Source organism: Rattus rattus, chromosome 9, assembly GCF_011064425.1.
Source record: "Rattus rattus isolate New Zealand chromosome 9, Rrattus_CSIRO_v1, whole genome shotgun sequence".
NCBI lineage: Eukaryota > Metazoa > Chordata > Mammalia > Rodentia > Muridae > Rattus > Rattus rattus.
The window spans coordinates 58,028,389-58,042,746 of record NC_046162.1 but is presented as its reverse complement, the minus strand read 5'-3'; the positions used below and the strand labels follow the sequence as shown (position 1 = coordinate 58,042,746).

Genomic DNA, 14,358 nt, shown 5'->3' with positions numbered 1-14,358 from the left:
GAGGGGAGATTTCTCGCCTGCCGCTCGCGCTGGGGCTCGATGTGAATATATATTATGTCTGCCTGTTCTCCCCTCGTCGGTGGCTAAGGTAAGCTGGACTGAAATAGGCTATCAGTTTGTGAATGGCGGAGAGTATGTCTCAATGATTTATGGCCCATATGACTCCAATCTCGGTTCAAGAAGAGTTCACAAGCTTTAAGCTTCCTTCCACGCAGCGACTGACTCTCTCTCTCTCTCTCTCTCTCTCTCTCTCTCTCTCTCTCTCTCTCTCTCTCTCTCCCCTCCCTCCCTCCCTCCCCTCTCTCTCTCTCTCCTTTCCGCTTTTCTCCTTTTCCTCTCTCTTCTCTTCTAGCAGCCTGATCCAGGGCGGAATCCTCTCTCCCCCGTTTGCTAAGAAGAGCCAAACCTTTCTCTTTCCCTTTCTTAATCCTTTTATTTTTCTTCCTTTCATTATTTTTTTTAAAGTCCTGGAAGGTGGCCTGTCCTCTCTCCTGAGGTTTCTTCAGCTATTGTTACCCTTCCCGGCTCTCCCCAGGAGTGTGCCTGGAAAGGTGGGGTTCTGGAGGGGGGGCTTGCCTCCCTTCTCTAGCGAGACCCTGAGGGGAAGCCCGGAGCCACTGTCTCCTTCCCACCCTTCCGAGAAGCCATATGGAGCCTGAATTTTTCCAACATGGAGGCAAGGGAAATAGACTTGTTTGGCTGGGTAGAGCTGTTCCCCACCCCCTCTTCTGGATCCCAGATTTCAGATCCCTGTGGCACCTTCGGGTTCCTTACTGTCCCCTTGCGCCAGGCCTCTGCGCCTTCCAGCCTGGAGCCCTGTTAGGCAAAGTCCCGGAGCAGAGTTGCTAAGGCGCCTTTTAATTCGGTTACCTCCAGCGCCAAACTTGCTGCCGCGGAGCTCGGCCCGGGCCCAGCCCGGTGTGCTTGGAACCTGCCGCAGCTAACCAGTTCGGCGTCCCGGTCGGTTTCTCCTCATCTCCTTGAGCCTTGAGCAGGAGGCTGGTAGCTCCTCGCCAGCCACCGCCGCCGCAGCGGCCAGACAGCCCGCCAGCAGCGGCAGCTGGAGGCTCTCCGAATCCACAAACCTTCCTGGCCTTGTCTCACCGCCAGAGGAGTCTCCATTCTTTCCTATCAAGTCTCTGTCTGGCTCCTTCGCTTCCCACACTCGCCTGGCCTCTGTCCTGCGATGGTTTGGGGCTTACTGCTGGGGGAGCGACAGGAATTTCGGCCCCAGGCGCCTAGTCAAATTACTGGGTTTTTATTTCTTGTTGTTATTGTTGTTGTTGTTGTTATTATTACCATCATCATCGTTATTGCTGTAACAATCATTTAGACTAAATAAAGCCAGGGCCCAGCCAGCTACCCCCCTCCAAGGTTTTTATTTCATTCTCTTCTCTATCTATTAATAACAAACTCAACTGATGTCGGTTAATTAATTCTCCCTTTCAGCCAGGGCTGCTCCGAAGCTAATTTTGGTTAAATCATCAGAGGCTAATGGTAATAATAATAAAAGGATTGGGTCAGCCTGGTCAATTGAACTCCAGTCCTCCCTGGAAGGACCTGCTGCTTTGCAGACCCATGTGTATTTCCAGAAACAAAAATTTCCCAGAAACCAATTGGAACTCAGGGCTACACCAGCTCCCTTTTAAGTACGGATCTGTGTCATAAGGGCAGCAAGCGCGTTTGCGTGTGGGAGGGGCTCACCCCACCTGAAGTCCTTTCATTTTATTTTTATCAAAATAAAACCAGCTGGGCCGAATGGTATTTTAAGTTTTGCCCAAAGCACATGACTCAGCGAGGATCAGTCTGGAGGTTTTAGGGAATTACTCATAGAGGGCTGGAGACGACACAGAAAAGGGGAGATATGGTCAGAAATCTAGGAACAAATTCAAAATCCCCCGACACAGTGCGCTTTCAAAAGGCTGTGTTAAAATAGTGACCACAGTTTTATTTTATTTTATTTATTTATTTATTTTGCTGTTGGGAACCTCAGTAAACAGCCTCCCCTTTTGAATCCAGAGACGAATACTGTTCAGATTGTTTCGTGACTCTTTGTCATCCTGAATAATTCCTCCCATCTCAGTAGAAAAGAGATTCCGGCAGCTGCACAGGTTTTTTTCTTTTTTCTTTTTCTTTTTTATCCTGAGAAATAAAAAACAAAAAAAACAAACAAACAAACAAAAAAAAAACAAAACAAAAACAGACTCGTGGAAAGGACAGGGGAGGTCCCACACCAAATGGCCATAGCACCAACCGGTCTTGCCTGGGAACTCTAAACAGTCATGGTCCATTTGGATGCTCCATAGGGGCCTCTGGCTTCTTGGTCCCAGGCCTGCCTGAGCCAAGCCTGGAGGTGAAGGTGCCTTCAGATGGGACATAGATGGATGAAGCCTGGTTCCACTGCCTCTGAGGTTAAAAATCTTCAGGAATTTTCTGTCTTAGGCTGCTATGATCTTCTTGGAGGGAAGGGTCCCAGATGAACTTGCTTTTCAGTCCGGCTTGGGTCCAAGACCTGCTAGACTTTGCTTAGGTGGAAGGAGAAGGGAGGAAGAGAGACAGGAAGCAGAGAGGCCTCACTAGGGGAAGGAGGACCTCCGGGATGCTTTTATTTTAGAGTCTAATAGTGCCTACTCCCTGGATTGCCCCACCCCAGGGTTGGGGAGTAGGGGGAGGCATAAGGAGAAATTGTAGGAGAGGCAAGAGGTTAGTGCAGGCGCCAGGGAGAGGCGGTGGTCCACGAGGCAGTGGTGTTCTATTCCTAAGTATTCACCAAAGGAGTACAGTCTTGATTTTGTAGAAAATGGAAATGAAAATCGGTGTTTTCTTTTTCCCTTTAAAATTAAAGTTGAAGCGAGAAGCATCCATGTCAGGTTAGATACTTGGTCTCAACGTCTGCTGCAGAGATAGTGGCGAGGGGAGAAGAAAAAGAAAACCTATTGATGTCAGTTCCCTTTTTAGTTCCTAAGATGGATTCGAGGCCCAGTCCTCTTCTCCCCCTCTGTCTCTTCTCTCGCCCCGCAGGTCAGCCGCTTGGAACAGACCCGGGAGGAGGGGGGCAGAAAGGGGAGGGGGGTCCGGCGTGTCACGTGACCCCCAGGGGTGCCAATGTCCGGTCGTGAGGGTATCAGGCCCTTGCAAGTTGCCACCCACTGCCCGGGCCTCGCCCAGCGATGCAGAAAGCCACCTACTACGACAACACCGCAGCTGCGCTCTTCGGAGGCTACTCCTCGTACCCTGGCAGCAATGGTTTCGGCTACGACGGGCCTCCCCAGCCCCCCTTTCAGGCCGCTACGCACCTGGAGGGTGACTACCAGCGCTCAGCGTGTTCCCTGCAGTCCCTGGGCAATGCCGCCCCACATGCCAAGAGCAAGGAGCTCAACGGCAGCTGCATGAGGCCAGGCCTGGCCCCAGAGCCCCTGCCCGCACCGCCGGGTTCACCCCCACCCAGCGCCGCACCTACCAGTACCACTAGCAACAGCAATAACGGGGGTGGGCCCAGCAAAAGCGGCCCCCCCAAGTGCGGTGCCGGCTCCAACTCCACCCTCACCAAACAGATATTCCCCTGGATGAAAGAGTCGAGGCAAACGTCCAAGCTGAAAAACAGCTCCCCGGGCACAGGTACCAGCTCTCTGCCTTCCTAGTCCATCAGCTTTTGTCCAGCCCAGGAATGTCACTGTTATTATAGCATCCGACCCCAAGGCGCCCACAAGGCGGCCTGAAAACAATATTAGGTGGCTGCCTAGTGTTTTTTAGCTACCTCTCACCACCTGATGACCTCTGACCTGACCAATACGCAGTCCCTCCAACCATCCTCCGCCTGGGCTTCCAAGAGTTTCCAGGAGGTGGGACGATTGGCCTCACAGACCTTCCCAAGGCCGCACTGCCTAGAGGCACAGAGTCATCAAGGACAGATTATTATTAAGTATGATTACTGTGGGTATTAATCACCATCGCTCAGGCAGCCTGGGGTCCAGGCCTGAAGCCACTGCAGCCTCCACGTGCCACACTTCCAGGCCCTGCCCACCAGTGTCCAGTCCCCCCAAGGTGTTCCCAAGTCACCTGTCTTGTAAAGAGGGCGGACAGAAGGCAGGAATCATCTCAGACTTAGATTTGGATATATGGGGAGGGGTGCGCGCACACGCAAAAACCTAGCCCTAAATAAATGGCCATGCAGCTCTGTCTGTGTGACATGATCAAATTTTCATAAGCCGGGGCAGTGAGAGGAGAACAGGTCTCTTAATAAATGCCACTATTATAGAGTGTCCGCTAATGCGACGGGAGGTAGGAGGGGGGGTGTAGAGGAGGAGGCGGGGACGCGAAGGGGAGGGCAGCCGGGCCTCCGAGTCCAGGCCTGGATTTATTAAGAAACGATGCATTCAATTTCGGCGTGTTCAGTAATTATCTTTTATTTCATTTTCTCCCCTTCCCACCCCTCCCCCTCGGGTCCAGCAGAAGGTTGTGGTGGCGGCGGCGGCGGCGGTGGCGGCGGCGGTGGTAGCAGCGGCGGGGGCAGCAGCGGCGGCGGGGGAGGGGACAAGAGCCCCCCGGGGTCAGCGGCGTCCAAGCGGGCGCGGACGGCATACACAAGCGCGCAGCTGGTTGAGCTGGAGAAGGAGTTCCACTTCAACCGTTATTTGTGCCGGCCGCGCCGCGTCGAGATGGCCAATCTGCTGAACCTCAGCGAGCGGCAGATCAAGATCTGGTTCCAGAACCGCCGCATGAAGTACAAGAAAGACCAGAAGGCCAAGGGGCTGGCCTCGTCCTCCGGGGGTCCCTCTCCGGCCGGAAGCCCCCCGCAGCCCATGCAGTCCACGGCCGGCTTCATGAACGCCTTACACTCCATGACCCCCAGCTACGACAGCCCGTCCCCACCAGCCTTCGGCAAAGGCCACCAGAATGCCTACGCGCTGCCTTCCAACTATCAGCCCCCTCTCAAGGGTTGCGGCGCCCCACAGAAGTACCCCCCGACCCCGGCGCCGGAGTATGAGTCCCACGTCCTCCAAGCCAACGGGGGGGCCTACGGGACGCCCACCATGCAGGGCAGTCCTGTCTATGTGGGCGGGGGTGGCTACGCGGATCCGTTGCCGCCCCCTGCCGGCCCCTCCCTCTACGGCCTCAATCACCTTTCCCACCACCCCTCGGGGAACCTGGACTACAACGGGGCGGCCCCTATGGCCCCCGGCCAGCATCACGGACCCTGTGACCCTCACCCCACGTACACAGACCTCTCCTCTCACCACGCACCGCCTCAGGGTAGAATCCAAGAAGCGCCCAAACTGACACACCTGTGATGGGAGGGGCGGGCTGGGGAGGTGTGGGGGGGTGAGGTTAAGGGACAGGGAGACGGTGGAACTGGGGGATGGGCGCGGTTTGGAGTCCTGAAAGAGGTGTGTTTGGGGTTGTCGCCAGGCTTCCATTAACAGAAGAGGCCTTGGGGGTGCCTTCCCTGCTCTCAGGCCCCGAGGGGCTGTCTTTTAAGTCCTCCAGGCCTGGTTCCATCTGCCTGCCAACACCCTTGGAAAGGAATCCACAGCAGGTTGGAGACGGACCACATCAATCCCAGAGTTCCCAGGGTTCCAGCACTACCAAGTTGGAATTCCAGATTGGAGGGGTGAGGTGGAGTTGGGTAGAGAGGGAGCCAAGATAGACGAGCAGGGCAGAGAAGCACATTCAAAACTTAATGGCTTGGCTACCATCAAACAATCAACTTACCTTGCATCTCTGTGGGTAATTCCCCCAAATCTTGATTTTTTTTTTTTTTTTTTTGTTCTCCCTTTCAGTCTCCTTATGAAAAAAAAAATAAGAAAAACACTTTTAAATCTAAGGGCACAAAGTCTGTTTCTCTCCCACTTCCCTGAAGCTTCAACTTGCCCCCCACCTGTGTTAGGCTTCTGGCTACGGCCATCATTTCTAGCCCTAGGTTGGTTTTCTGCTCTAAGGACATTCATATCTACACCCCACCCCTATTGAGTACAGGTTTCAGAGGGCTCAGGGATGGTAAGATATCCTGAAAGTTAGAGCTGCCTATAATATAAATAAATATATTTTTTTTTTCTTTTAAGGAAAGGTTAAGAGGCCAAGGCAGGCAAGTTGTCAGGACTGGAGGCTCGCCCGCTCTACAGCCTCTCAGCTCCCACCCCGTCCCACTCTCTCCACAGAGAGCTCTCCACTTTCCTTTTTCTTCTGTTCTTCTCTTGACTTAACGTGAAAACAGGGTATATTTGAACAAACTGACTGTCCTAGGCAGGTGCTGCAGCTGGGCCTGTGTACCTTGCTCCAGTTCCTGATGGGACATTCTTGCACTTGGAGTTTACATTTTAATGGATATTAAAAAAAAAAAAAAAAAAACAACTGTGAGAGATGCCTGGGCCTGCAGACGTCCAGCTTCGCTCAAAGAGTGTGTGTTCTAGTGAACATTTTCATATATATTTATTGGTTATAGCCTGTTAAAATATTTTCTTTTTTTTTTGTATTATTTATCCCCCCCCTGCATTATGTATTTATATGAGGGACAGAAAAAGGAAAAAAATTGTACTTTTTTAGTATTTACTTGTGTTTCCTGTCATGTAAAACCAGCGATTTTAGTTTTTATTGTATTTCTAGACGAGAGCTGTAGATTTATGTTAAACTCGTACTTATGAGCAATTGTAATTAGTTCTAAAAGGCATGAACTCGGCTCCTAAATGTCACTGTATAGTCCTGAATTGGTAGAGATAAGAAGTTAATTCTCTCTTGGAACTTTCTTTGTTCTTCCGTAGTTATTTTTTTTTCCCTTAGTTAAAAGAGTTGTCTGTCAAAACAATCCTTGAATAAACTTTCTGTTATCAATTTTATCTTGTCCTGGTGGTCCAATTCAGGTTGCAGAAAAAAGGCTCTAATGGCCAAATGTCCCCTAGAACCAGGCCATTGGTGACACTTCCCAGCCTCTTTGCCCGTTGCTCAGGCCCCTGTCTCCCCTCGCCAGCTCTTCCTCCTGGTTTCAACTCAGTTTTTGACTTTCATAGCAGTCAAGCCCATTCTGCCAAGTTCTTCAGCTAAGGTTGAGGTAACCAGCTTGGAGGGGTGGGGGAGGGGAAGGAATCTTAGGCTAAGCCTGTTCGGTCTCTTTGCCTGTCTGTTTTTCTTAGTCATTGGCCCCCTTTGTCCCTGTGACCACCACCTCCATGCACCCCTCTGCTCACATCAAGCCAACCAAAAAATCTAGCTTATTACTGCTCCTTCCAGGCAACCTAAACTTCACCTTCTCTTCCGGAGCCACAAGGAGGCTGTCACGTGACTCGAAGCCCAACCACCATTGGGTCTAAAATGAAAACAAAGGAAAATGATTAATCTGGGGGAAAAAAACAATAACAAACCGAGGCCTAGACTTCTCAGGTCAAGCCTTTAAAACTAAAGTGAAATTCAATCATTAAATGAAGCCCAGGGCAGAGGAAGAGGAGGGCGGGTTAGATTTCTCCTGCCAGGGAAGAGAAGGGAGTGAGGGGGAAGCTGTAGAAACCAAGCATAAATAAAATGGTCCCCGGGCTAACGTGAGGCTCTGTTTCCACGATCCTTGGGAAAACTTCATTTCTTAGTCCTGGTTCCATAAAAGTTTTATCACATTGGAGCGAGGATGGAGAGGGTCTGTCAAAGATGAAATGTCACCACCGCATCCCAGTATCCGATAAGAGCGAGGAGACAGGGAGGCTGAAATATGGAGCTAATTCTCATTGAAAGAGAAGCGGTGGCTGCCTGCTGAAGAGTTACATAATTCTAATTGTAAGCGATGAACCCGCATGGCTTAATTAGGAGCAATATATTTGGTGGTAGTGGTGATATGGGGCTGGGGTGGGGTGTGGGGGATAAGAATCGTTCCAGGCCCCTCAGCCTTAGTGCGAGGGCTGATTTTCATTTTTATGTTGTATCCTGGCAGTCCAAGGTTAGTAATTACGGTCTTTATGCAACAATAAATAACAATAAAAAAACAACCTGAATAATACGCCCCTCCCCACCAAGTAGGATTTTTTTTTTTTTAAACTGGACTTGGCTCATCCAGGCAGCAGGCAATTTAGCATTGGGTCAGGCTATAAATTAAAGGCAGGGGAGTGTGCAAAGTTTGATTGGGATCAAATAACGCTCAAGGGTCTGTCTTTCCTTTTCTCTTCCTCTTCCCTGAATGATAGAACTACACAGAGGGTCATGTTTGGCTGTGAGGGAAGGGTGTATTGCTTGTCTATCTAGCTGGAGAAGAATCGAATAAGAGAGAATTTAGCTAGATATAAGAAAGGGGGTGCTGTGGCTTAAAGCTAGGGCTCTAAACAGAAATAGGACCTACCCTTCTGTTTCCAGATCCCAGGTTCTCATCTAAAGCCGTTAAAAGCGTGGATAAAAGTCTGTGCTGTAAGGCAGCAGACAGGGCAGGACGGATGTCTCTGGGAGGGAGGGTTCACTCGCCCCCTCCTTTAACACCCAAGTTTTCTACTGTTCACTAATCTAGCTGTAAAATCTGTCATCAAGGGTTAGAGAGCTGTATTTCCTACAGGACAGTCTGGGCTCTGGTTGCCTTTGAAGAGCCCTGGATCCTGCAGCCAGCTGGAGTGTCTGTTACAAAACTTGCGAAGGTGCCCAGGGTTGCCGCCAGGGAGAAGGCCCTCTCCCAGGCCTCACTCTACAGGATTCCCCTTCCAGACAGCTACTATTTGGACTCTCCTCTGCTAACCGCCACCCAGGAAAATATATGTATATATTTTTTTGTTTTGTTTTAGTTGAGGTCCACACCGCCCTCTCTGGCCCACTGGCCTAGTTAAGAGCAGTTTCCCAAGAGCCTGCCTCTTTCGGTCCTTGAAGCCAACATCTCCAGGTCCTCCACCCTCCCCCGCTTCCCGGCAAACTTCTCTGCTTTCTTTTCTTTTCTTTCTTTCTTTAAATACTCACCACCACCCACGCGGACGTTACACTGACAGAAAGTTTCTAGTTCCAGCTCTCCATTTCCCTGCTAAGCAGCCTTCTCCTCTAGGCTGGGCGACAGAGAGCGAAGATGGGGGAGGGGAGGACAGAGCCGTGGGAGTTCTCCGGGGCAAACTTTCCACCCAAGTTAGCGCCTTCCCTCTGTCCCCATTTCCCATCTGTTTCCTAGATCTCCCAGAATCACCTTTCTCTGTTGGCTCCCTCCTCCCTCAGGCCTTTTTAAGGGATGTGGAATTTAGGCTGTTCCCTCTGCTTTCCCGAAGAGCCAAATTCTTTGATGCAATCGGAGGGAGCTGTCAGGGGGCTAAGATTGATCGCCTCATGTCCTCTTGGTCCCTCTGACCCACTTATTTAAAAATCTTCCCCCAGGTCGACTTTTCATTTTCAGCTTTGAGGCCTAGTTTCCCACCGAATTTCTTGTGGCTCTGAGTTTTGCTTATTTGTTTTGTTTTTTGCCTCCTTCCTCTAGTAAATTACAATATTCTAAAGTCGAGCCTATGATAGAACACATTCAGTTTTCTTTCTCTTTGGGGGCCAAAACCAGAATATAATCTCAGTGGTGGCTATTATTTCCATCCCCACCCCAATATTTAGGAAATTTTTTTCTTACCGGGGGATTTAAAAAGTAACCCAAGGGCAAATGTAGAGGGAAAGTCCCTTTGTCCAGAGGGAGATTGTGAATTGACTTTAGCTTGAAAGTTAAGTGGATAGTTACCTTGGTGCCCCAGGGGATATAACTAGATACACCTTGAGGACTGTGACCACCTCTGTCAACTTAGACCTTTTTAGGCCCTCCGATTGTCAGGGTTGGGGTGTCACAATGTGAGTTTGGATGACCCCAACAGGAAGGAGGCAAGTGGACAGTAAGAATCAGTCCGTAAAGACTGAGCAGAGAATAGAACCCAGGGCACATAGCTGGGGAGGTAGGTCCATGCCCCAAAGTGCTCCTGGCATCGACCTCCCTGCTGTGCGCCAGCTGGTCCAGTTCTTAAGTGTGAACTGCCGATTTCAGAGGGGGGGGTGGGATGCTGCTGCTGGTTACTGCTGTCCTTCATGCGTTTCCTTTCTGATTTTCACCTTAATACTGGCCTTTCCCCAAGGTGTGGACACCTCTTTCTACTCCCACTTCTTCCCAAGTGAGCTTTTTGTTCTGTGTGTGTGTGTGTGTGTGTGTGTGTGTGTGTGTGTGTGTGTGTGTGTGTGTGGCGGTGGAGGTAAGAGGCTACTGGCGGCCACATAAAGAAAGCATATTAACCTACTCCATTTCTCCCTTAAATTTGATTGCTTCCCATCACCACACAGTCTCTGAAGGGAAGGAAAAGGTTCTTCTGGCTTTTCTGGGAAAAGAGAGCCATTGGGGAGAGTGTGGGTACTGAATGGGGGTAGAGGAGGAAGCCGTATGGTACCCAGGTCGTGGTCCTCTGGAGTTTTTGAATCAATTAAAGCAAATAATGCCTGTGTATTCCACCAGGCCCAGACGAGCGATTGGCGGAGACCGGTCCCGTGACCACGAATTCCCTGCAATTTCGTCGGAGTCCTGGGTTTAATAGAGAGAGTCCCCATACGCTTTTATTTATCAACAATATACAATTATACAGGCCTAAATTTAAAAAAAGAGAGAGAGAGCAAATCCCCCTTCCCCGCGAAATCGCTCCATTGCATAAACCTGGGGGGGGCGGGAGAGGGGGTCCCTCTGATCCTCCCTCCTGACGCCCCCCCCAGCAGGCCCCCTCCCCCACCATTGAAAGCCATGAATTTTGAATTTGAGAGGGAGATTGGGTTTATAAACAGCCAGCCATCGCTCGCCGAGTGTCTGACTTCCTTCCCCGCTGTCTTGGAGACATTTCAAACTTCATCAATCAAGGAGTCGACATTAATTCCTCCTCCTCCTCCTCCTCTGGAGCAAACCTTCCCCAGCCTCCAGCTCGGCGCCTCCACCCTTCAGAGACCAGGGAGCCAAAAGCCAGCCGGAGATGGGCCTGCTCTGCGGCCACCGCCGCCACTCCCCGTCGCCCCCCCAGCCCCCGAGTTCCCCTGGATGAAAGAGAAGAAATCCGCCAAGAAACCCAGCCAATCCGCCGCAGCCCCTTCTCCAGCCGCCTCCTCGGTTCGGGCCTCCGGGGTCGGATCACCATCAGGTGGGTTAGCGTGGTAGGGGCGGGGTGAGGGCAGTTGGAAGAGAAGGGGAGAATGTGAGGTGATGGGGAACCTGGTGGGGTTCCCAAGGTCGACGGATATGGGGTTAGGGAAGCAGAGTATCCTGCTGGGGTTCAGGCCTAGCCACTGCTAGCACCCTCCCCCCCACCAGAAGATTTTGGAAGCTGGTTAAGGGCGGGGAGGGTGCTTTTTCCTTATGTACTTAGAAGAAACCGATTCGATTGAGGTGTTTCCCTATTTTCTGTGTAGAGGAATGAAGTGTGCCTGGAATTGAATCTGGATCCTGGAAAAAATGCGAGCCTTCTAGCTCTCCTAAACCTAGGGGAGAAGAGGGAATTCAAAACCTAGGAAGGAAAGGGTTGAAGAACAATCTGTGATCCCTCTCCCCAGGTTGAGTTGGAAAGTTCCGAATTGAGGGGTCCATTGGGAGGACTGGGGGAGGGGGCTTTGAGGTTCTGGGAGCTAAAAGAAATTGCTCCCCGCCCCCTACGTGGCCCGTGGGCGGCTCTGAAGGCACCGACTTGACCCGGGCCCGGGTCTGCCTACGAGGAAGAGCGCTAAAAAAAAAAAACAAAAAAACCCAAAGACACAGAGGAAAGCCCTGTGGGGGTGGGGTAGGACTGAGTAGGACTGCTGATAGTCTTTTTAGCCGATGGAGTGCTCCTGGTCTCAGCTAAACCCAGGCTGCGTTGAGACCTCTCTGCTAACACAGGGGTGCTTTCCCCGCAGATGGTCCCGGACTGCCGGAGAGCGGCGGCGGCGGCTCCCGCAGACTGCGCACGGCCTATACCAACACGCAACTGCTGGAGCTGGAGAAGGAGTTCCACTTCAACAAGTACCTGTGCCGGCCGCGGCGGGTTGAGATCGCCGCCTTGCTGGACCTCACCGAAAGGCAGGTCAAAGTCTGGTTCCAGAACCGACGCATGAAACACAAGCGACAGACTCAGCATCGAGAGCCGCCCGATGGAGAGCCAGGCGGGCTGAGCGCCCAGGACGACGCGGGAGAGCCAGCCGAGGAGCCCACGGTCAGCCCCGGCGACGTGGCGTCACATCGGCTGAGGGAAGCCTGCTTTCTCCCAGCCGAGGCCGCGCAGGGACCCCGGGGCGCACCGCCGCCGCTGCCTCCTGCCACTGCCCTGGAGAGTGTGGGTGCGTCGAGCCCCGGCTGCACAATGCTCAGAGCCGGAGGCCTGCAGAGCGAGCCCCTGCCCGAAGACGCCTGCCCCGAGCGGCAGGATTCGCCTTTCCTGCCGGACCTCAACTTCTTCGCTGCAGACTCCTGTCTCCCGATGTCCGGAGGCCTTTCGCCCAGCCTGCAGGGCTCGCTGGACAGCCCCGTGCCCTTTTCTGAGGAAGAGCTGGACTTCTTCACCAGCACGCTCTGTGCCATCGACTTGCAGTTTCCCTAACTGTTTTCTATCTTTGGTCTTTTCCATCTGGTCCTCCTTGGCTGTTGGGGGCAAAAATCGAGCCTTCTCCACTCCTAGTCACATTTATGTGTTTTGTTAAAATCCAGGTATTAACGAATTAGTGTTTAATTCAGTCCTTTTCAATTTTTAAAACCACACAAAAAATTCCACTTGGTAAAACTCCTTCCAACGAAATCTCAGGAATAATTAAACTCTAGTGGGAGAGGGTTTTCTTACAAAGAAATAGAGGGACCTATTTTCCTCTTTTTTTTTAAGTTTTAGATTGTAGATTATTTATTAAAATTGTTTAATAATAGGAAAGGGGAAAGTATTTATTGTACATTATTTTCATAGAGTAAATAAATGTCTTTATAATACGAAAAACGAGTGTTTGTGTTGGGATCCAGCTCTTTTTGCCAAGTCTCTACGGCCAATCTTTGCTGTTCCAGGCCCCGCTTGAGGTTGGTTTGGCTCTGGCTCAGGAGACCCAAGCGAAGGCATGGTCCCATCTCCCAGACTGGCAAAGTCCGGGTGGTACAAAAGGGGCCCTGCTTGGTGGCTATTTCTCTGTCCACGACACCAGAGAGAGTTGTGAGTTTATGGAAGCTTGGTCATCCCCTCATCTGCCTCCAGTCCTGCTCTGATGTTCCTTGGGTCCCTGCTTGGAAATAAGTGTGGGATGGGTGGAAAAAACAAAAACAAAAACAAAACCACAGCGTTCTGGGGGAGAGAAGCGGGTCCAAGAAAATGTCTCAGAGGCCAGCTTTGAGCCCTGGCGCCTGCGCAGAGGGTTAAAGGAATTGAAGGAGGAATTCTCCAGTTTGCTTGCCTGCCGGCTTCAGGTGCAGAAGCCAGGCGACAATTCTGCAAGCTTGGGCCAAGGCCTGCGCCTTGCGCCCGGTGCTGCTGGGGGACTTCAGGTCGTTGAGGACTGAAGTGGGGCTTAGGAATTTCGTAGGGATGAAGGGAGGCCCGGGCATGGTAAGAAGCAAATGGCTTATAGGAGTAGCATGGCGAGCCGCAGGAGAGCGGGGAAACAGGGACGATGCTCAAAATGGCGCTGGGCCGGACGACTTGGAGCACTGGGCAAGCAACTGTGGCCGCCATGACAGCGGCTCCGGGACGTTCGCTCGGGTCCCGCTCCCGGCCCACCCCAACTCCCACTTACCCGAAGAAAAGGCAGTCTGGGAGCCTCCTACCAATTGTGGATTTTTTTTTATTTGACTTTTAAAAAAGGAGAGAGGGAGAGAGAGAGAGAGAGAGAGAGAGAGAAGAGAGACACAAGAGGAGAGTCCCTGTGTTGTGGGAGGGGAAGGCGGGCTTTTGGGTCCTGGGACCACTTCACCCAGTGTGACTTTTTGCTCTGGGTTTTGAAACCGCGCCAGAGCGCTTTCCAAATGCAAGCCCACCTGTCTTGACCAACAGCTTCATTTTCCATCTCAACACTTCTCCCCTCTTCTTGTCCCCCACAGCCCCCTTCCCAGCTCTGTAAACTCAGTAAAGGCGAGGCAGGGAACCTCTTCCCCATCTGCCTCTTGGTTTGTTCTCCGGGAACCAGGAGATTTAAGAGACCCTGGAAAGCCATCCATCCTTCTCAGGTTTATCTAATATTTCTCGGGCTCAGAAACAGATACCTACCTCCCGGCAGATGTTGCCTTTCTTTTTAAAAAAAGGCAGTTTATTTCCTAGGCCTCCCAGACTTTTCCCTCGGACTAGCTAAAGCCAACATAGGTGGTGACTTGGAGCTCTAGGCAAACCCACTGTATTTCTTTTTCCACGGGTCCCTCGGTGTGGGGAGTATACACGTTGTTCAGCTGGCATTTAATCCCTTAAACTGTCTTAATAT

At 51.6% G+C, this 14,358-nt stretch overlaps 2 protein-coding genes across 3 annotated transcripts; both read left to right on the top strand.

Annotated features, from left to right (window-relative positions):
- On the top strand, nt 1-6,833 carry Hoxb3 (homeobox B3). Of its 2 annotated transcripts, none has more exons than XM_032911638.1 (3): nt 1-88; nt 3,022-3,618; nt 4,453-6,833. In XM_032911638.1, the coding sequence occupies exons 2-3, from the start codon at nt 3,171-3,173 to the stop codon at nt 5,289-5,291; spliced, it is 1,287 nt and encodes a 428-aa protein (XP_032767529.1). In that variant the 5' UTR covers nt 1-88; nt 3,022-3,170; the 3' UTR covers nt 5,292-6,833. The 2 variants fall into 2 exon arrangements, with proteins under 2 accessions (XP_032767529.1, XP_032767528.1); XM_032911637.1 differs by having other exon boundaries at nt 4,450-6,833.
- A 3,863-nt stretch (nt 6,834-10,696) lies between these two features.
- On the top strand, nt 10,697-12,891 carry Hoxb2 (homeobox B2). The gene is made up of 2 exons (XM_032912487.1): nt 10,697-11,084; nt 11,833-12,891. Exons 1-2 carry the CDS (start codon nt 10,697-10,699, stop codon nt 12,510-12,512), a joined length of 1,068 nt encoding a protein of 355 aa, XP_032768378.1. The 3' UTR covers nt 12,513-12,891.
- Nucleotides 12,892-14,358: the final 1,467 nt, after the last annotated feature.